This window comes from Natrix helvetica, assembly GCF_964273705.1.
Source record: "Natrix helvetica genome assembly, chromosome: 3".
NCBI lineage: Eukaryota > Metazoa > Chordata > Lepidosauria > Squamata > Natricidae > Natrix > Natrix helvetica.
Genome location: NC_138549.1, coordinates 111,264,409 through 111,286,201, shown reverse-complemented (window position 1 = coordinate 111,286,201; position 21,793 = coordinate 111,264,409). Strand labels below are relative to the sequence as shown.

Below are 21,793 nucleotides of genomic sequence, written 5' to 3'. Positions count from 1 at the left end.
AATTTTTTTTCTCTCTGAAATTTTCTTTTAGTGGAAATGACAAACAAACTCATGCCAAAAAATGGTCCAACAAACTGTACAAATTCAAAATCATATTTATTATTCTTATCTGGCTTTTCAGTCCTGATGTTCCACAGCAAAGTAATAGCAAACCAATACTGAGAAACCTCTGAGGAGTCATCATTTGCCATTCTTATTCCACAATATTTTTTAATGTATGACTTTTGACTTTATTGGTATTTTTTTGCTCTTTTACTTTTGTTTTTTAATTTAACCAACTTTACGGTGCTTTCTAACAGACACAATATATATTAGGTAGCTGTTTTCATTCTTAGAAAAGAAGATAGTTAAGGCACCAGGTTAGAAACCAGGAGAATGTGAGTTCTAGTTCTGCGTTAGGCATAAAAGACTTCAGGCCAGGGGTCCCCAACCCCCAAATTAATACCGGTCTGTGGTGTATTAGGAACCAGCACATATAGCTGTGGGCAAGCTGGTCCGTGGGAAAATTGTTTTTCATAAAACTAGTCCCAAGTGCCAAAAAGATTGGGGATCACTGTTTTAGGCCAGTCACTTTCTCAGTCCAACCCACCTCATAGGGTTGTTGTTGTGGGGAAAATAGGAGGAGAAAGGAGGTATGTTTGTCATCTTCAGTTAATTTATAATTAGCTGTCCAGAGTCACCTTATAGGGGAGATAAGATATAAGGACGGCATAAAAATTAATAAATAATAAATAAATAATATGGGACAGACAGACAGACAAAAATGGAATAGTTGCAAATGGAAAATATTCCCAACAGGCCTCCATAAATTCAGTTAAAGGAGATAGATTTTTTTTTATATGGCATAATCACTGTTGAGCCTCAGTGACTCCAAAGGCGGATTTTCTTCAGGATGATCTTTCATATTTTCCAATGGTGCACTCATCGCCACAGTAACTGAGTCCATCCATCGTTCCCAGTTTTTTATTTATTTTTTTAGCAGATTTTTTTTTATTTTTTTCCCTTCTACAACACATTAGTCATTATATCAACATTGTTATATCATCATATCTGTACATGTATATATAACATTTCGCTTCTATATTTACATACCTTTATACACAGTTCTATATATATTTATATATATTGTTTTTTGGCTAAATTAATTTTCTTGTTTTGCAGCCATTTGTACCAATTGTTCCAAATTTCATAATATTCCGACTCTTTTTTATCTTTTAATTTCAGTGTTAATTTATCTATCTCTGCACAATCCAAAGTTTTTTTTATCACTAATTCGTCCGAGGGGGCATTATTTTGTTTCCAGCATTGGGCAAATGTTATTCTAGCTGTAGTTAGCAGATGTGTTAATATGTATTTAATTTTCTTTGTATATTTCCCTTTGATTATTCCCAGCAGAAAGATTTTGGGTTTGTATTTTATCTGTTCTCCTGTAATTTCTTGCACCCATTTCCAGATTTTTGTCTAATATTTTTGTGTTTCCGGACATCTTTCCCAGTTTTATAGACTTCTCAAGAATTAAAAAATAGAGTCTAAAAAATGAGAGAAAGCAATGGCTAAAAAAAAAAAAATCTTTCTGTAAAACCTTCTTTCAGTGCTGCTTTTTGGTTTGTTTGTTTTTATTTCTCTTAATTATTATTTGTCTTAATATTTAAAATCTGAACACTTCTGCTCTTACTAGGAAATATATCATATACAAAAGACACCCACATTAAATAACAATAGGCGGCGGCGGGGTGGGTGGGGAAACTGCCTGAAGGCTCATTTAACTTGACGTTTCGGTCATTTCAATAGAACCAGAGAACAGGTAAGTTTTTTTTTTTTTTAAGCGTCTATATTTGAATCGCCTGAGGCATTTGAAATACCTGAGCCTTCAAGGCCACACTCTCGAAATGCAATAGGACAGCGAACTGCCCGAAGCCCCGCCCCGCTCGCGCTACCTTAACAACAAGCGTTGACAGCCCGCCAATTTCTTCGCGCGCGAGGTCAGAATCGTCGCGGGAGCCTCTCTCGCCATCTCTCGTGGCTTTCGCTTGTTCGTTCAGCTCGAAGGACCGTTAGAACCGCCATGGCGGGCTGGGAACAAAACGTGCGCGGAAAAAAGCCATGCTAAGAGCTGGAGCCCTTATGGTCGCATTGCTAGTTCTGGCGCCGTTCACGGAGCTGTCCGAACGGGGTCATCTGCTTCTCCTCTGTGAAGTGTGGCCAGGTGAGGAGCACGTAAAGCTCACCAATTTCGTTGTGTTTAAGTACAATGACAATAAAGATTATACTACCTGCTTCAGCTGAATGGCTGGGAATTATGGATCTGCCGCGAAGGCTTATTCTCTCGCAAAGCACCAAGTTGAGGAAAGCACTGAGTTCTCCCGGCGAATGAGAGGCTTAGTAGAATTTGAAAGTCATCCTTTGTATTAAGAGAGTGAAGTTAAAAGTAATGAGTTTAAGCTTCTAAATAAATATGGGGGATGAGTAGTTGCGTTCCCGTTTAATAGTTCTTGTCATTCTCAATCTGGGAAAATCCGCATAAAAGCAATGGATGACTTTAAATCTGAGAATGAAAATATTTCTAGTTTGGACTTGGAATTTAGGTTTATACTATTATAAATGCAGTAGAACCGAAACTACCTGCCTTGTGGTGGAAATCAGAGATACTATACCAGAATTGAAATAACAAAAATCCATTGTATATCTGAAATAAGTGAAAATATGCATTGCACTGTGAATATTTGAGCCTGTTTCATTCCTATTTAAACACTTGATGTGATTATCATCTAGAAATTTTGATATTCATTTTGATTACTCAACTTTTCATTAAGTACTTGAAAAGCCACTGGGCCTTGGTAAAAAGTACCCAAGAATCTACAATAACACTTTCGTTGAAAGTTAATGCTACTAAATACTGCTTCCAAAAAAAAATGTACGTACTAGTTCTTAGACAAGAAGGGTATTAGCAATAAATTCCTGTTACATCTGTTCAGAGATAAGCCACATTATTTTAACAAGATTTCGTCTCAGTGCATATAGGTTCACAACCTTTGTTTCAAAAAAATAAATACCCTTCGTATTTATGTGCAATTTGGAAATGCATGTGCTTAAACACTGCTAACAGTGTAAAAGTATGTTAGAACAGACTTAGCTGTGTTGCTCTAAGGATTTAGTCTTTATTTACTTCCTTGGGAGAGGAGATTCCTTTCTTCCAACCTGTTTTTGTGTTTTAAAACAATCAAATGTACTGGCAAAGGAATACAGGGAGTCCTCAACGTACGACCACAATTGAGCTCAAAATGTATGTTGTTAAGTGAGTTTTGCCCATTTTACAACATTTCTTGCCACAGTTGTTAAATGAATCACTGCCGTTGTTAAGTTAGTAACTTGGTTGTTAAGTGAATGTGGCTTCCCTATTGACTTTGTTGTTAAAAGGTCGCAAAAGGTGATCACATGACCCAGGAACACTGCAACTATCATAAATATTAGTCAATTGCCAAGCACCTGAGTTTTCATTATGTGACCATGGGGATGCTGCAATGGTCATAAGTGTGAAAAATGGTCATAAGTCACTTTTTTCAGTGCCTTTGTAACTTTGAACAGTCACTAAATGAACTTGTAAGTCAAGACTACCTGTACTTTAAACACCATAGTGATCAGATGAGAAGGAATGTCTTTAAAAGTTTTACAAAACTACACCTGATGCTAATTTTATGGGAGATGGGCTTTCTCACAAACCCCTCAGCCTCAGTGCATGTACAGTATGAAGTCTTCAAGACCTTGCAGAAGGCCTGTAGGATCAGTCAATCTGATCTCTAGAGGAATGATATTCCAGAGAGCAGGTGTCATGGCAGAAAAGACTCTCCCCTTGGGTAAAATGACACTTCTTAGCACATATCTGGAGCATCCCCGTCCTGCTGAACTAAATGAGATGAGTAGAAAAAAACTGGGGAGAGATGGTTCCATAAGTAACCTGGCCCCAAGCAATGAGGGGCTTTAAAAGTGACCATCTTGTTGAATTTCATCCAGAAACATACTGCTAGCCATTACAGCTCACATAGTAGCTGAGGCCTATGCACCAAACAACAGGTAACTTTAGGACAACTTGACTTAAAGCAATATAAGAGCCCGTTTCATCTAGTGGTTAAGGTACCAGACTAGAAAGCAAGAGACTGTAAGTACAAGTCCCACCTTAGCCATGAAATGCAACTGGGTCAGTCACTCTTTCTCAGCCCAACTCACAGAGTTGTGGGAAAATAGAAGGAAGATGCATTCTACATGTAGAAATAGTAAAGATGGAATATAAATAAACTAAATAGCCTGCCACATTGTATTTTATGTTGACTGAAATCCTCTTCACGGGTAGCCTCATGTAGAACACACTGCAGTGGTGCAATCAAGTCACTAGACATACAGTAAGTGACTACTGAGTGATCTCCTTGTCTAAGAATGGTACACATTCTTAGTGCACAATCCAAAAGCTGTGCAAAGGCTATCCTAGCTATGGTTGCCACCTTTTAGTTGAACAGGAGCTATGGGTCTACACTAGGCTGTAGTCTAGGAGGATTCCATTGATTGCTGATTCTGTCAGAGGTGATTCTGCCTCATCCAGAATCAAAGACAAAAGTCCAAAAACCTTGAGCAGTTTGGCCTTGATAGGGTAGAGCTGAAACCTGATATGTCCCATTTATATGAAAGTTTCTAGGACTGAAACAAAATCTCCATGGCATCACTCAGACAACCTGAGGTAGAGATATAAAGCTGGTATCATAGCGATGAAACTTCACCCCAAATCATAGGATGACCTCATCCAGAAACTTTAGGGAGACTTTGATTGGAAAAAGCACTGAACCCTGAGACAGGATAAGGACTGCAGGTTGGACTTCTTCCTGCCCTATCAACACAACGAATTGACCTCAGAAAGGAAGCAAACCAATAATACAATGCATCCCCAACTCTCAGAGCCAGGCCAGAAGGATATCATTGATGATATTGAAACTTGATAATATTAAAAGCTGCCAAGTAATCAAACACAAGGATGGATGCATGACTCTATACCAGTGATGAGGAACCTTTTTGGCACCGAGTGTCCAAACCGGAATGCGCATGCATGTGCGCTGCAGCACCGGAAACCCAAAAACCAGCTGGCTGGCGTGCATGCCTGTTTTTCAGGCCATTTTTTGGCCCTGTGAAGACCATGTGCCGGAAACCAGAAGAACAGCTGGCGATAGTGTGCACGTGCTCACAGAGAGAGCTCTATGTGCCACCTCTGGCACACGTGCCATAGGTTCGCCATCACGGCTCTATGCCATTCCCACAGACATCATCCAAATTGTATTTTTTTAGTTACAATTTTAAACCTAAGCCATTTAATCTAATGTAATAACATTAAAAATATCTGAAATTTTTTCTAGTATATAATGCATGCCTTATAAGGGAGCTATCTTGTCCAAAATTATTATTTGGTTAATCTTTGGTGAGATTCACAGCCTTTGGGGCTGGTTGGTAGCTCAACAGCTCGAGTCCTAAACAAGGACCTAGGAACTGTTAAGGTAAAGTTCGAAGATATAAGCTATTCCAAGTAGGGTGGATTTTTGTAGAGTCAGAATGTTCAAGTCCGATAAATTTAGAATTTCCAAATAGCAAGGTAGCCCTTTAGGTATTGCTCCAAGGGCTCCAATTACAATCGGGACAACACTCGATTTCTTTTTCCACAGTCGCTTAACTTCAATTTGCAAGTCCTGGTACTTATTGATTTTTTCTTGCTGCTTATCTTCAATTTGCGGTATTGCAATATCAATGAACCAAACTTTTTTCTTTTCAACTATTGTTATGTCAGGTGTGTTGTAGGCCAAGTACCTGTCAGTCTGAATTCTGAAATCCCACAAGATCTTGACTTTTTCATTCTCTAGAACCTTCTCAACCTGATGTTCCCAGTGGTTTTTGCTGTATTCAAATCCAAACTTCTGGCACAATTTCCAGTGAATGATCTTAGCAAAATTGTTGTTGTTATTGTTGTTGTTGTTATTATTTTTATTATTACTTCTACTACTACTAGTAGTCTTATAATATAATCCTGATTTTATGATAATGTGATTTGAAATATTTAATTAAACTAGGGTTATTTGCTTTGTTGCAGGGCATTTAAAAGAGTATCAACAATTATTAATAGCATCTGATGATGATTCATACAAAACATCAGTGAATAGAATCCTAGAACAGTCTACACTGAAAAAGGACAACAGAAATTACAAAAGCTTCAGAATGAATTTCAAAATTTATGGCAAAAGTGCCATTAAGAACCATCAACTAAGATATGCAGTTCAGTTTAAAATAAATCTAAATTTAGTTAGAGTGAAAAAAACCATACAACTTTCAAAAAAGCAATTACTAACAGTTAGTAACATTTTGATGGAAAGAAATTATTTAAGGAGACTCAGTATGTTGATTAATACACATCTTAAAGATTGTAAAGTAAAAATGAATTGGTATATTAATGTGAGAAAGAAATTTGAAGGTAACAAATCACATGTATCTTATTTTGAAAATGGATGTAAATACATGGAAACCAGATCACCAATGAGTTATATAGAACATCAAGCAAATATATTAAGAAGTGAAGAACTGTTGCAAAAAAGTCAGAAAAGCTTGGGAAGCATTATGTTAAAATTTACAAAGCAACATAAAACAGAAGATCATATTGAAACAAACATTTTAAAGAAAAAATGTAAAAATAGTATTGATAGACTTTTAGATTCTGTGAAAGAAAAATTTTGTAAAGTGATTACAAATGAGTACAATAAAAATGTGCACAGAATAGTTTCTGATGACCCGAAAATATTTAATAGAGAAAGAAAAAAAATTATAGGATTTAAAAGCTTACAACAGGAAAAAAATATTAAAGAAAAAATCAAGATGTGGAAATGGAAAACAAGAAATAAAAAATCAATTTATGCAAATCAGAAGCTTCACTTCAGACATTTATTCACTTACCAAAGAAACAGTCACATGCAAAAGGTATACTCAACTCATAAAAAGATGTTTAACATTCAAAGGAAAAAAATCCCTGTATTTCAAACAAAAATGTACAGAAACAAACATTTAATACAAAAATGGGGCAATATTGTCAGACCTAGAAAAGAAAGTAAATTTGGAGAAAATGAAATGGGCACTTTGTTCAAAAATTGCTATATGCATTTTTCCATAATAAATTTTAAGTTTCTAACAATTACAATATGTATGAAGCAAAAAAATAATAGCTCAAGGCAGTTTCAAACAGAGCAATTAATCCAAGTGAAAAAAATGTTGCGATATCTGTTGCCATCTTCAGAGACAGTTAAAAAGAAGTATGTTAGTCTTAGTCAGAAAGGATTTGAAATGTCATTTCTAATGACACCGATGGTAAAACGGCAATTTAAAAAAGAGGGATTTCCAGGCTTAACCTACCGATACTTCTACAAAGATATTTTTAATAGCCCATCATCAGCTGTTGACAGAACCAAGCGATCAGCAACAAATAAAACTGAATCAGTATCTATAGGTAGGTTTATTTTTGTGTTAATCATACATATTTTAAAGAGATAATAGTTTTAATACACTGTTAAATGTATAAATTGAATAACCTCCAGTTTAAAAGTATTGCTGATCAATAAACATCTTCAGTATGAATATCAAGCTTTATAAGTCTAAAAAGGAAAGAGACTGGTTTCGTACCCTACATATAGTAAATATTCCATGACACCCAACAAAAGGTTTTCAAATCTAATGAATTTATTGATTCTGACCTGATGAAGCAAATTATTAACATAAAAATTATGCATCACTTAAATTCATACATAATTATTAGCATAAATATTTTTAGGACTGGCTAGTTCTATTAATCTTTCTCCCTTCAGACTTCTGTATCAATTCTAAAGATCTTCCAGGCCTGAAACATTTTGGGTAATGGGAGCTGTAGAGAAGATAATTGGAAAATCTCTGTTTTACAAAGTCTGTTCCATTCATAGAAAGGATACTAAGACTCAAGCAAGCCTGTTAAAAGAATTGTCTGTTATTCCTCCTTGTCCATTTAGAAGAAACTTCGTTATGGTTCATAGTGCCATCAGAAATTTAGCTCATTTTTTATTGGACATGCTTAGATTTTCCTTATCACTTCTTAAAGTAGTATAATTAATGTAGAGTGTCGGAATAAAGTTGTTAACACTGAACAACAATGGGCTCAAACATTCCATCCTATTAAAGTACAAGACACTTTACCGCGCACATATTGTCTGCTCAGGTCATAGCTGTTTTACCGGGCCAGTTTTTGAATGTGACTCTCAATATATCATACTGTAGCTCTTGCATTTTATTTTATGAAATAAAGACTTCCAGCAAATTTGACTAATGCTAAACTATCTGCCTTCTGTACTGGCATTGCCCTTATCTTCTTCACAGCCATGCAGCAGACTACATTTAATCATGTGGGCTTATTTTGAATAAACATGATTTTAAGGCAATTGCAATGGAAGAAGTCTTATAAATATAAATATATTTATAAATATAAACTGAAGTACATATTATTTTAACATTAACTTTTTTTGTTTGTTTAGGTGCTTTGCAACATTTAAGCAATGCTCTTATAGCAGGTGCTACACTTTTTGGAATAGCTCTGTTTATTATTGCATTAGCAGGATTTTACCTATACCTTAAAAGAAGGTAAGTTAATGGTTAAAAACCATTGTTTTATAATATATTTCAAACATTTTGAACTGACTACAGGTAGTCTTGACTTACAATCACAATTGAGCACAAATTTCTGTTACTAAGTGAAATAGTTGTTAAGTGAATTTTGCCCAATTTTATGACCTTTCTTGACACAGTTAAGAAAATCACTGCAGTTAACACAATTGTTAAGTGAATCTAACTTCCCCATTGATTTTGTTGTCAAAAGGTTGCAAAAGGTGATGTCATGACTCTGGGAAACTGCAAATGTCATAAATGTGAACCAACTGTCAAGTATCTGAATTTTGATCACTTGACCATGGGGATGCTTGCAACAGTTGTAAGTGTGAGAATAGTCATGTCGTTTTTTTCAATGATGTAACTTTGAATGGTCACTAAATGAACTGTTGTAAATTGAGGACTACCTGTATAGCTATTAATACAGTGTTGCTCAATTAATACCAGATTAATATAAAACACCAATCCTTATTTAATAACATATGTATTGAGATTATTTGGACAAAAGAATATTTTTAGGATGAAATGTAATGAAAATTAGATAAAATTTGATCTGTTAGAGCAGGGATCCCCAACCCCCAGGTCATGGCCCACTACTGGGCTTTGAAATGTTTGGAACTAGGCCATGCCTGTTGCTTGCACAAAACCATCCCCCTTCTTCTTTGCCCCCCCCCCCCGGTCAACAAAGCCAAAAAGGTTGGGGAACTCTATGTTAGAGAGTATTGATTCTTCAGATCAAAGAGTACTTTATTTGAAAAAAAATTGTTTTGTAACCTTAAATATAATGAGATTTTTATGAATTCCACACATTTATTCAAGTACTTTTTTCTTTTAACAAAATACATAATTTTAATAATTTATCTTGGAAAGTAGTAATGTCTTTATTATTGCCCATTCCTAGTATCTTGGAAGTAGAGAATCAATGAAACTTTTCTCAGATGTTACATTGCAGAAATATATTTCAGTAGCTTCAATCTTCCAGCCAATTTTAGTTAACATCTATTTAGATCTCCTGTTTGAATATTGCCCTGTTATTATTATTTAAAAATAATAAAACATAGTAATAAATTATAAATAATAAAGTAATATCATTTTGAAAAATAATAACAATAACCTGTCATGCAGTATTCTCTCAATCTTTTATGTCATATAATGGTAATTTTGAAAATAGTATCATCAGCCCAACTTCATCATTGAAAGACACCTGTTTTGTTTTTTAAGGTAAAAAAAAGCATGGTTTTGTGATGATAATTTTAAACTACTTGACAGACCAGAAGTTGCTGGGGTTCACTAGATCAATGCTGTACACTGCAGATTATGTGTTGGGGGGGCATGCGTGTACCCATGTGACCAACTCAATTTTACGAACTTGTTTGTAGTCATAAAGTGACCATCATGGTCGCTAAGTGAATCAGTTGTTTGCATGGCCTAGTCTTGCCAAAAACCAGAAGTAACAGTCAGTTTTTGGCAAAAACATTGTAAATACACCTGGGAAATCTGTCATAAGTGATTGCTAAATAACTGGTGTAAATTAAGGACTACCTGTGCTTCACATTTATGCTGAAAGTGTAATCAGTAAGTGGGGTTATTTTACTATGTTTGATAGATGTGAAAATAACTAGAAAGTTTTGAACTCATTTACATATCTTAATTCAGAATATTTTTAAGAGCAATATAAAATTGAAACCAGAGCCTTTTCTTTTGAGATCAATAATCAACTTGAAAAAAATCATGGAGCTTTGTTTTTACCTTTCCCCTGATAACTACAGTGCAAAGGTGAAAAATTTGACATCCACAATGGAAGAATGAATGATAAAGATGATGGAACTTTCTGAGGTGGCCAAACTGACTATCATTGATTAGTGAAAAGACATCCAAGTTTACTACTTATGCAAATTTCATACATTTTTTGTCTATAAAGACCTACTTTATTTTTTTTTCTTCATATTTCCCCCCCCCCCCTTTTGATTTTATCTTTTTCCCCTTTCCTCTTTCGCTTTATTCTAAGTATTAGTTCTTGTAAATTTTTATCTTTATTTTTAAAGTTTTTAATAGTTATATGAGAAAAAGGAAAATAATTTAGTTTACATTTCGGCAAACCATAATTCTAGAATTGTATCTTAATTATATTATTATATGACATTCATTTTTATTACTATTTTAAGGGATATACATATAATGTTATATTCATTTCTAAGTAAATACTTTGTGTAAATTGTATAAGTTTATATACAAAAATACTTTCATCCTAGTATGATCAGCAAACCAAAGAAATCATTAGCGTTTTTATATAGTTTTTATTACAAAATTAGTACAAAATATTCAGGTTTTTGTATGTAATATATTTTTATATATTTCAGACAAGTTTTAAAATTTATCAATACTATTCTGAAAGATAAAAAATCCTCTCCCAAGTCTAAATCTACTGATGCCCAAGGTTATGCCCCCGTTTCTGTTTCACAGAGTTTTCATTTTGTACAACCAAAGGTAAGATACAGTTCTTTAATAGTTATAAAAAATGAATCCTTAATATATGTGGTTTCTATGTTAAGATTCACAATATTCTGAGGCTAATTAAAATCCTAAACATCCTTGTATAAATTCACTGTGGGAGTTCTTCATTTGGATAATATAAATGAATACTGAATACTATCTAGGCTGAAAATTTCCACATGCAATATATAATTTTTGAAATCTCAATGAGTGAATCCCAATAGGATAGATTGTAATTGGATAGAATATTGTATCAGATACATAGGATAGGCAGTACAGTGCAATTATATTCTAGAGATTTGAAATAAAGCTAGATGTGGTAACAATTCATATCCAGCCTATAAATATGTATAGAGGCAAAACACATCTATATTAATGATAATAATGGAACCATGATGGAATCTGACAATGATTTTATATATATATATGTATATATGTATATATGTATATATGTATATATGTATATATGTATATGTATATATATATATATATGTGTGTGTGTGTGTGTGTATATATATGTGTGTATATATATATGTGTATATATATATGTGTATATATATATATGTGTATATATATATATGTATATATATATGTATATATATATGTATATATATATGTATATATATGTATATATATAGTATATATATTCAATATAGATTTTTTTCAATTTATATTCAATAATTTTTTTAAAAAAATTATAGTTCCTTTAAATGCAATTATAATAGAAAAAGACATACTAAATTGTTGAATGTATATGTTACATTTAAAAAAATTCTTTTTACTCCAAAGTGATATAAATTAATATTTTAAGTCAAGTAGTAATTGATACACCAACATTACTGGTAGTTTTAAGAATCTGATATTTAGTTTCTTCAGTGTCTGGTCATTAAAATTTGAATGTTACTAACATAGCACCAAAGACTCTCGGATATGGAACTCTGTTGTGAAAGCAATTTTATACTGTGATGGTGGGCTATAATGCTTTATTCTCTATATTCTAAATGCAGCACAGCTCATTTAGTATCAAATATACTTTTGATTTATGAAATAAAGGTAGTCCTTGACTTACAACCATTTGTTTAATAACTATTTGAAGTTACAATGGCACTGGAAAAAATGATTTATGACTGTTTTTCACATTTATGACCATTACAGCATTCCCATGGTCACATGATCAAAGCTTGGGAACTGACATGTATTTATTACAGTTGCAGTGTCCGGAGATCAGCTGATCAACTTTTGCAACCTTCTGACTAGCAAAAGTTAATAGGGAAGCCAAATTCATTTAACAACTGTGTTACTAACTTAACAACTGCAGTGATTCACTTAATAAGTGTGATAAAAAAAAGATCACAAAATGGGACAAAACTCACTTAACAATTGTCTTGCTTAGTAATGGAAATCAGTTGTGGTTGTAAGCTGAGGACTATATCAATTAAATAATTTATGGCTTTTAAGCATTATAATAAAAGATCTGTTAATCTTCAACATATTTTAATATTTGATAATTTAATTCAGGATAAGGTATACCTAATAACTTAAGTATTAGAAAAATTCTTAATACATTTTGTTTAACGTAAGATTGATGCTTTGGTTATCTTTTTTATATTTGATAGGACTCAAGAAAGAAACAGACATCAATGGCAGCAGGTATCAACAGTTTCTAAGAATGCAATCTACAAAGAATATATTGCTATATAAGAATATATATAAATTTTTCTATAAATCTTTCTATAAATCTTGGTATGTGTGTGTGGAGTACTGGTTTTGTTTCAGTAAGTGGAATGATTGGTTGTGTGGTTGTATCATGATTGGTAGATTGGTGCTGATTGGTACTGGCTGTGGGTCTGTTGTTGTTTCGTGTTGTAACAGCCTGGGTGGTCGGTGGGGCTCGTTTGTTGACTTGGGCTGGTTTCTAGATGTCTAGTAGGCGGAAGGTATCATCACGTTATTCATGTTGTGGGGGTGTTTCTCTATTTCGATAGCTTCCATAATTATTCTCTCTTCAGCCAAGTACCTATAAAAGAAGCCTTGACAGCTATCCAGAACAAACACAACCCCCCTAAACACATCCTGGACCTGACCAACCACTGCCTAACCAACACATACTACATCCATAATGGACAAAGATACAAACAGATAGAAGGAGCACCCATGGGATCACATCTCTCACCCGTCATCGCAAACTTATACATGAAACATTTTGAAACTAACGCCTTAGATAAATCTGAACACAAACCCAAACTCTGGCTTAGCTATGTTGATGACACTTTTGTGATTTGGCACACGGGAAAGAAAAAACTGGACAACATCCTCACACATCTCAACAGCCTATACCCCAAAATACAATTCACTATGGAAATAGAAGCAAACAACCAACTTCCCTTTCTGGACGTCCTAATTTACAAAAAACCCAACGGCTGCCTAGGGTACACTATCTACCGGAAAAAAAACACACACCAACCACTACTTAAACGCACAATCCCATCACCACCCTGCACAAATCAACTCTGTAGCCAAGACCCTCATCTCCAGAACCAAACGACTAGCTGACAAAGACCACCTGAAAACTGAATTACACACTCTCACAAATGTATTAATCTCCAACGGATTCCAAAGAAAAACAATTACCAACCTAATCCAAAGGGAGACTCCCCTCAAAAACCGAGACACAGAACAGGACAACGGCATCGTCCTCCTCCCTTACATCAAAGGCACCACAGATAAAATCAGCAAAATTCTCGACAAACACAATATCAAGACAGCCTTCAGCATTGACCAATCTTAAGAAACCTCAAAGACAAAATCCAGCTAGAAAACCAAGGAGTCTACAAAATACCATGCAAAATCTGCCCTGCAACATACATAGGACAAACAAACAGGAGAATAAATGCATGTATCACAGAACACAAGAACGCAGTAAGAAAAAATGAAAAAACTTCCCTTTTCCAGCACCTTAAACTACAGGACATGAAATTAATTTTGAAGGAACCAAGTTAATCTCCAAAAGTGAAAACTTCAACAAGAGAATAATTATGGAAGCTATCGAAATAGAAAAACACCCTCACATAATGAATAAACGTGACGATACCTCCCGCCTACTAGACATGTGGAAACCAGCCCTAGTCAACAAACGAGCCCCACCCACCACCCAGGCCGTTACAACACGAAACAACAACGAACCCACAGCCAGCACCAATCTACCAATCATACAACCACACAACCAATCATTCCACTTACTAAAACAAAGCCAGCACTCTACACACCCCCACCAAGATTTATAGAAAGACGGCAGCTCCGACCAAGTTTTAAGCTCAAAACCCAGCCTGAAGATGGCGAGTGAGACCTCACCGAAACGTTGCTAAGACAATCTCGATCTTACATGGGAAAAGACCCGAATACAACAAGACCAGTATACCTACACCCATGAAAATCTACGAATATAAATATATATAAATATATATAATGCTGCTGAAAAGCAGTACTTCTGACCAATCTTCAAGGTTCCAGCCATCGCAGTGCCCTCACGAGTCTGGATTCCCTTGTTTAACAAACTGTTGTGATTCATCTAATGATAGCAACAAGCAATTGCCATTGCTAACTGATATGGTATTATATGATGTGCTTTACGGCTGCATTGTTTAGTGATGGAAATTCCAGTCCCAATGGCTGTCATTAAGTGACAATTGCCTGTATAACCATTCCTCATTATTGGACATGGTGTTTAAGATTCTGGGAACTGAAGTTCAGGAATGTGGGAAAATATTGCTGAAGTAAGGATTGTTATTGTTAGTTGCGAAGTCGTGTCCGATTCATCCCAACCCCATGGACAACGTTCCTCCAGGCTTTTTTGCCTTTTGGTACTACCATGCAGTTTTCATGGCAAAGATACTGGAGTGGGTTGCCATTTCCTTCTCTAGTGGATCACGTTTTGTCAGAGCTCTCTGCTGTGACTTGTCCATCTTGGGTGGCCCTACACGGCATAGCTCATAGCTTCATTGAGCTACACAAGCCCCTTCACCACAACAAGGCAGTAATCCATGAAAGCGAAAGTAAGGATATGTCCCTTTAACTTTATTGAGATTTAAATGTTATGGGTATCTCATCTTTGGTTATAATTCAATCTGATTATGTTAAATGTTATCAGATTTTCTTAATACATTGGAAAGATCAGATGTATAAAATGTGATAGATCCATACCTAGCATTTGAAAAGTAAAGGTCGCCAAGACAGATATCATATAACAACATCACCAAATTAAAATTTGATCATACTGTGTAGACTTTTCCTGGTGGATTAGAACTGTACAGTCAAAACATTGTGACACTGGTGATCATCAGTTTAATTTCTCATGGTATTAAAATAAAATTTGAGACAACTTCTAGTTCATACAAGATATCTGCATGAAGAACCATTAAATGTATTTTAAGAGATTAGGGGTAGAAATCTAAAATTTCTATCAACTATTATTTAATATTACAGCATCAGGGCCATAGTAAGTTTCTTTTTTAAAAAACAACAACGTTTTATTGGTTTTTAAAAAATTTTTACAAGGAAAAAGGTAGTGGGTAAATACAAATTTTGACGGTTGCAATGTGCGGTAGGTGTCCCCTCCCTCCATATTCAAGGTATACATTTGCAAAAAATTTCATTATTAAATAGTTACATATAATCAGCATGTAAATTCAATTAATAAATTCGGTCAACTTATGTCAAGTAAGTTTTCTTGTTCATTTTTGTGATCTGAGTTTTCTCAATGTTGCCCCATCTCCCCCCGCTGGCAGAGCTCCGGCCCCTCCCGTGTCCTGTGTATCTGGTGTAGGGTCATCTGGTTTTTCTAAGAGTGTTTTGTTTTTGTCCATAAAGGCCTGTGCCTCTATGGGTGTATTAATTCTAACTCTTGTGTCCTCCCAGAATACTAACATACCTTCAGGCATCTGCCATCTAAACCACACCCCATTCTGGTATAGTTTCTTCGCTAACTGCGAGTAACTTTTTCTTTTTTTCCCTTATTTTCTTGGGGATCTGTTTTAGAATGGTTATATGCCTGTCCTGATATTTCAATTTGTGCACTCAGAATCTCATCTCTTGTACTTTTTCTGAGGAATTTAATATGTACCTCCCTGGGTACATTATGTGTTCTAGCGTACGCTGAGTTAACTCTATAGACCAGGTCTATTTCCCACCCCATCTGTTGTTTCTCTCTGTGAATGTATTCAGCCAAAATACTTGTCATAATGTCCCTTATATCTTCATCATCTGCTTCCACCACATTTTGAAATCTAAGATAAAAGGACATTCTCTCAAATTCTGTTTTCATCTGCTGGGTATCAAGATCTTTGTTTCCCTTCTGCATCACCTCCATCCCCTCCCTCATCTCAGCCGTCCCACCCTCCAAAAGATCCAGTCTCTGTGAATTTTTATTAATTTGGGCCTGGTTCTCTTTGATTTCTTCTTTCATCTCTTTCAGTTGTTTTTTGATTTCCTCTTGTCCCTGTAAAAGTTGTTGAAACATTTGTTGAAAGTCAGTCTCTGTAGATTTAGGTTGCATTAGAGCTGTTATCGTTGATTGTGTACTGGGACTAGACGTTGCAGATGTCGGGGCAGAGGCAGCAAAGCCAGGCTTTCCAGGAGGTGGTTTTTTAGGAGGCATTGTTTGTAGAATAAGAGAATCAGTCAGTACAGGGAGTGATCAGTCAGAAAGGTGAAACAGCCAAGAGAGTCCAGGAGACAGAAGGTCCAGGCAGAATAGGATTTTTCTAATCAGCCTGGCAGCAGAGTAAAGTTTTCTACTCCAGGGAGATCAAAGGATAGCAATCAACAAGAGATTTGTCTGAGTAGCACGGAGACAAAGACCGGAAGCCTGAAGTTTCAAAGGTGGAGTCAAATTTCAAAGCTCATAAAGACAACGGAAGTGTGCCATCTTGCCCTGCCAGCTTCGGGTTTAGAGGCATAATAAAGTTTTCAAAGTTCCCAATAACTTTTCAGATCATCCTTCCATTGTAGCTTTAAGTTCAGAAAATAGTAAGTTTCTGATTGCTATGCCAGTGATGGCGAACCTTTTCCGGACTGAGTGCCAAAACTGCACCCGTGTGCACAGTTCCCACCCACCCACCCTGTGCATGCACCCTTCCCCCTGCGCATGTGTGCATGGCCCCCAAATGCACCCCATGCATGTGCGTGCGGTCCACCGCACATGCCTTGCCCCCCGCACATGCAAGCACACACCCAAATCCCATCCTCTGCGCATGCGCAGCAGAGACCTGAAGACTGGCTGGTGGGAGGCATGTCTGCATGCAGGGTGGAGCTGAACTGGGGTGATGGCTCGCATGCCATCAGAGAGGGTGCTGCGTGCCATCTCTGACACCCTTGCCATAGGTTTGCCATCATGGTGCTAGGCTTATAATTTTGTCATGATTCTCATAACTTGTTCTAATTTTAGAAATAAAATTACATAAATAAATAAAGCTCAAAAGGAGTTCATGAGAAATTAAAAGACTGAGAACCCCTGGTCCAAATTATTTAGTTTGAGAGCTATTTTGGCAGCCCTGTAGCACTGTTTAAATTTGGTTGGAAATGAACTGTCAAATTATAATAGCAAAATTATTTGCTAGTTTTCATTGGGAAACAGATACATGTACTAATTCACCAACAAGATTGGTGTACTATTAATATTTAAAATAATCTAATCATTCTCCATCCCCTTTGATGATACCATCTTATTGCCATATTTTCTGCCATTGAACAAAATTACTAAAATTAAGGCTCTCTGAGTTCAAAGAGATTATCTACCCCTCTTCTAAATAACAGTCCTTATACCCATTATCCTATAGCAGAAGTTTATTTAAAAAGCGGCTTTTCTACTTTGCTTTAAGAAGTAAACATTACTGTTAATGCTTACATTAAATAGACTTAGATGATGAAACCTAATATTTGAAAAATATTTTATACTGTATACAATAAGAGTAATCCTAATACTCTTTTCCCTTTGAAAAGCATTGTGAGGAGGAGGAGATATTCACGTAGCAAGGAGTTCCATTTTCTTTTTTTAGCTATTGAGGAGGTCCTCTTGGTCTTAAGTGTGTTTTCATGAAAGATGAATAGGCTATTCCATGAAATCTTACAAATCAGGCAGATTGATAATAGAAGATAATATAACATACCCAAAATAATTTGTCCTGTTCTGAGTTAAAAGAGTTTTTATTTTTTATTGTTTAATATCATTTGATATATTCTTGTGGTAACATTAGAGACAAAATAACATATAGAGGAATTTTGGAATAAGAGATAGATATCAACTACTATTCAAATTAGTTTTACTATCGGTAATATTGAAAATAAGTTCATTTTAAGACACATATTTTAATGAACAATATCAACTGTTTCATTACAGATGTAGAAGCCCACGCCAAAGATCATGCTGTTGTGAAAGAAATATATGATAGCTCTGATACAGAAGGAAGTTCAAAAAAGTCGCCCAGACGTTTGAGTGTAAGATCCAGAGCATATGTGCTTCCATCTCGGTCCAGTGAAAGTGTACAATCTTTCTATGATGATGTTTGTGATATTTGCTCAGCGCAATTTTCTTTATCAGATGAATTTACTGTAGAAAAACCATGTTCAAATCTGTCCAGCACTACTCCCAAAGCAAAAAAAACTGTTTCTGTTGCATGTCAAACAAATCATTCTTTGAAAGATGATCAAAATTATGATATTAATACCAATATGCCACCACAGCTCAAGAAACCAACTATTTCAAGATCAAAATCTGAAAATGATATCGTAAAGGCTTCCTCCAATAATTCATCACATCCAGTACAATTATTGACTAATGTTTCTGAAGTACAAAATCCATGATCTGTATGTTTATATCACATTGAAAAGTTCAAATTAACATTAAATGCTGATGATTCTATTTTTTTTTATAAAACAACAAACTGAATACAGTTACGTTGAGAATAGCACACAAAGTTCTGTGATGGAGTCTTGTTCCAGCTTTAAAGGAAGTTCTCCATTCTTGATGCTCCATTTAAGATCATGGAAGCTCTGGTTAGGGTTAGACATTTTGAATCTGGGATATTTTGAGCACAAAATGTTTTGTAGACACAACTATGTGTGTGTGTACACAGATGCAACAACATAGCATTCATAAAACTTGTAGAATGTATTATAGATGGGCTAAGAGAATTATACTGTTAGACGACCTATTCGGGATTTATTACATCAAGATAAGACTTGCCCTCGTCAGGTTGTTCAAATGAATTCAAACTCCTCAAAGCATTCATGTATTCAATGCAGATTCCTATAAGGATTTTGCACATTCAGTTACATTTATGCTTGTTTTCATGCAAGCAAGGATGCTGAGGCTTTTGGTGAGTGTTTTTGTGATAAAACTAACTAATTCCTAATCAGAATTAGAAACTACCCAGTGTTCAAACTTATTTGGGTGACTTCATGAGATGTGAATCAATAGCATTCAAGAGCATTTACTGAGATTTTGTTCCTGTGAGTCGTTGGCTCTTGTGGTAGCATCAAGAGTGAAACCTGACATCAGTAAGCAATGTTTTATTAATAAATATTGTATTGTGGCCTAAGAGAACATAGATTTTGATCATTTTTACTGTCACAATGAAAAACAGTTGTGATATTATTCATGGGATTGAGACGGTCATGCTATTACATACTTTTTAATCAAAAACAAATATTTCATTTGTGATACAGTCATGCAGTTTGTTGTATTGACCTAGTTGCATAATTCACTAGCATATAGTGAAGTTATGAAACAAAGTAGAATTTTTTTCCTTTTTTAAAAGGAAAGTTGAAGTTCCAACTTGCTGGGGAATTCAAGTCTTTGCATAGCTTGACAATGGATATGGTAAGGCATTGATCTTAAAAGACAATCATAGCAGCTATTTTCACTATAGATTAGAAAGCCTTATAAATAAAGCCCCAGTATGATTTATTTTCTTGTTTATTGGCAAAAAAGGATGCTGAGCTGCACTGCTAAGCCGGATGGAGAACAAGATGCTTTCTTCCTTTTGTAGTTTATTGAGTTTCTATGGCAAGGGTGTAAGGAAGATGAGCCATTTCCATTCCCCACCATCAGTTTTTAGTCTTCTATTATAGTTGGTGGATATAACTAATATACCTGTTTTGATGACAAACACTGGTATATGAAATTCAAGAAAAAGCTAAAGGCCAGGATTCTAAAGCAACCTACCTATCAGACTCATGTAGAGAAAAATACTCAAACAGGTCGGTTGCTCTATGAGATGCCATTTCTCCATAAGTCTGGTTCACTGTGAGATGTCCTGCGAGTGTATTAAAATACCACCCCATGTGGAAGCAAAGCATCCTGCAGAGTGACCTACCTGTTGGATGTTTTTCTGCATAGGTCTGACAAGCAGGTTGCTGTACAGAGATCTCAGTCTATCTTCCTAGCTGTACCACAATTGCTAGAAATCATAAAATTTACCAGACCAAAGTCTACAGTGACCTGCTTGCCACACAAAGATAATTAGAACAATACTATATGTTTCCCATGGCTAAACCTACCACAACTATCACAACTTGCCACCTCACTAAGCTCAGGTCAGAACAGTAACTGGTAGATATTTATTCCACCAGCAATGAAATCCACTAATTGCTATACATCCCAAATGGCTGAGGCGTTCAAAGTCCATACATACTGGGACAACATTAAATCACACAATCTTAACTGAACGGAAAGTATTTTGAAATGTATATGGCATCAATTGATATGCTAATGGGGAAAAATAAAGAATAGCTGTAAGCTGAACACTTCTTGGCATTCTGTAGAATTAACTACATTAGAATTAATTGGGTTTTGCCACTTACTGCATACATTTTTAGATATTGTTTTCAATAGTTTGATATGTATATTAAGTCAGGTTCTTTGGAAAAGTAGATTGTGGTAATACTGCTCAAGACCTCAGAGCATTTAGTATGCAATTTCTAAAGGATTTTTGGGCAGGACAATGTCTAAATGCCTATGAAAAAGTCAATATTTAAAAACCCACATTTTTAGGAGTTTTTTTAAATACATCCAATAGTCTTCACAAGAAAACCAACAAATATATGATTTTACAATACAATGTGCTTATTTACTCAAATCCAATTGAATTATGTGACTGCAAGTAATGTAACAGCTTTAACCTTGATTAGTCAGAAAGAAACTAGTAATACTGCAATGTTAACTAGAAACCACATTGGAATGAATTGTGCTTTTGAGTAAATATGCAAAGCATTAAGCTTTTTACTCTGGCTGAAATATATGCAGTCGTTTTAACAAAAACGTGCCAGAAGTTTTAGGATGTGCAATGCCCCCCAAATGAATATACAACTTAAGGTCTGCCGAGGCAGACCTTAAAATGAATCCGTGGTCTATTACTGTATGCGGGAAGGAATACCTCTCTCGACCCAATCGTGACAAACTGTTCAGAAATCTAGATCCTGGGGTGCCCGTTCCCTTTGGTTCGAAGGGAAGATGGGATTTAAGCATGTGGTGAGCCAAAGCAGGCCGTAGCAGCGGCGGGCATCAATGCAGAAGGAGGAGCTAGAGAGGCCTGGCTGACAA

General features: G+C 35.4%; 1 protein-coding gene across 2 annotated transcripts; it reads left to right on the top strand.

Moving 5' to 3' along the window:
• The first annotated feature begins 1,988 nt into the window (after positions 1-1,988).
• On the top strand, positions 1,989-21,535 carry LOC309389029 (uncharacterized protein C1orf185 homolog). 2 transcript variants are annotated; one of them, XM_081946919.1, is made up of 6 exons: positions 1,989-2,206; positions 6,122-7,522; positions 8,574-8,679; positions 11,064-11,190; positions 12,813-12,846; positions 18,590-21,535. In XM_081946919.1, exons 1-6 carry the CDS (start codon positions 2,104-2,106, stop codon positions 19,051-19,053), a joined length of 2,235 nt encoding a protein of 744 aa, XP_081803045.1. In that variant the 5' UTR covers positions 1,989-2,103; the 3' UTR covers positions 19,054-21,535. The 2 variants fall into 2 exon arrangements, with proteins under 2 accessions (XP_081803045.1, XP_081803046.1); XM_081946920.1 differs by lacking the exon at positions 6,122-7,522.
• The last annotated feature ends 258 nt before the right edge of the window (positions 21,536-21,793 follow it).

Bases quoted from the DNA above. Each gene is read 5' to 3' on its own strand.
- LOC309389029 (XM_081946919.1), top strand. From the start codon at position 2,104: ATGCTAAGAGCTGGAGCCCTTATGGTCGCATTGCTAGTTCTGGCGCCG. The intron at 2,207-6,121 runs GTGAGGAGCACG...GCTTTGTTGCAG, and splicing joins CCTCTGTGAAGTGTGGCCAG to GGCATTTAAAAGAGTATCAA. The intron at 8,680-11,063 runs GTAAGTTAATGG...TATATATTTCAG, and splicing joins TACCTATACCTTAAAAGAAG to ACAAGTTTTAAAATTTATCA.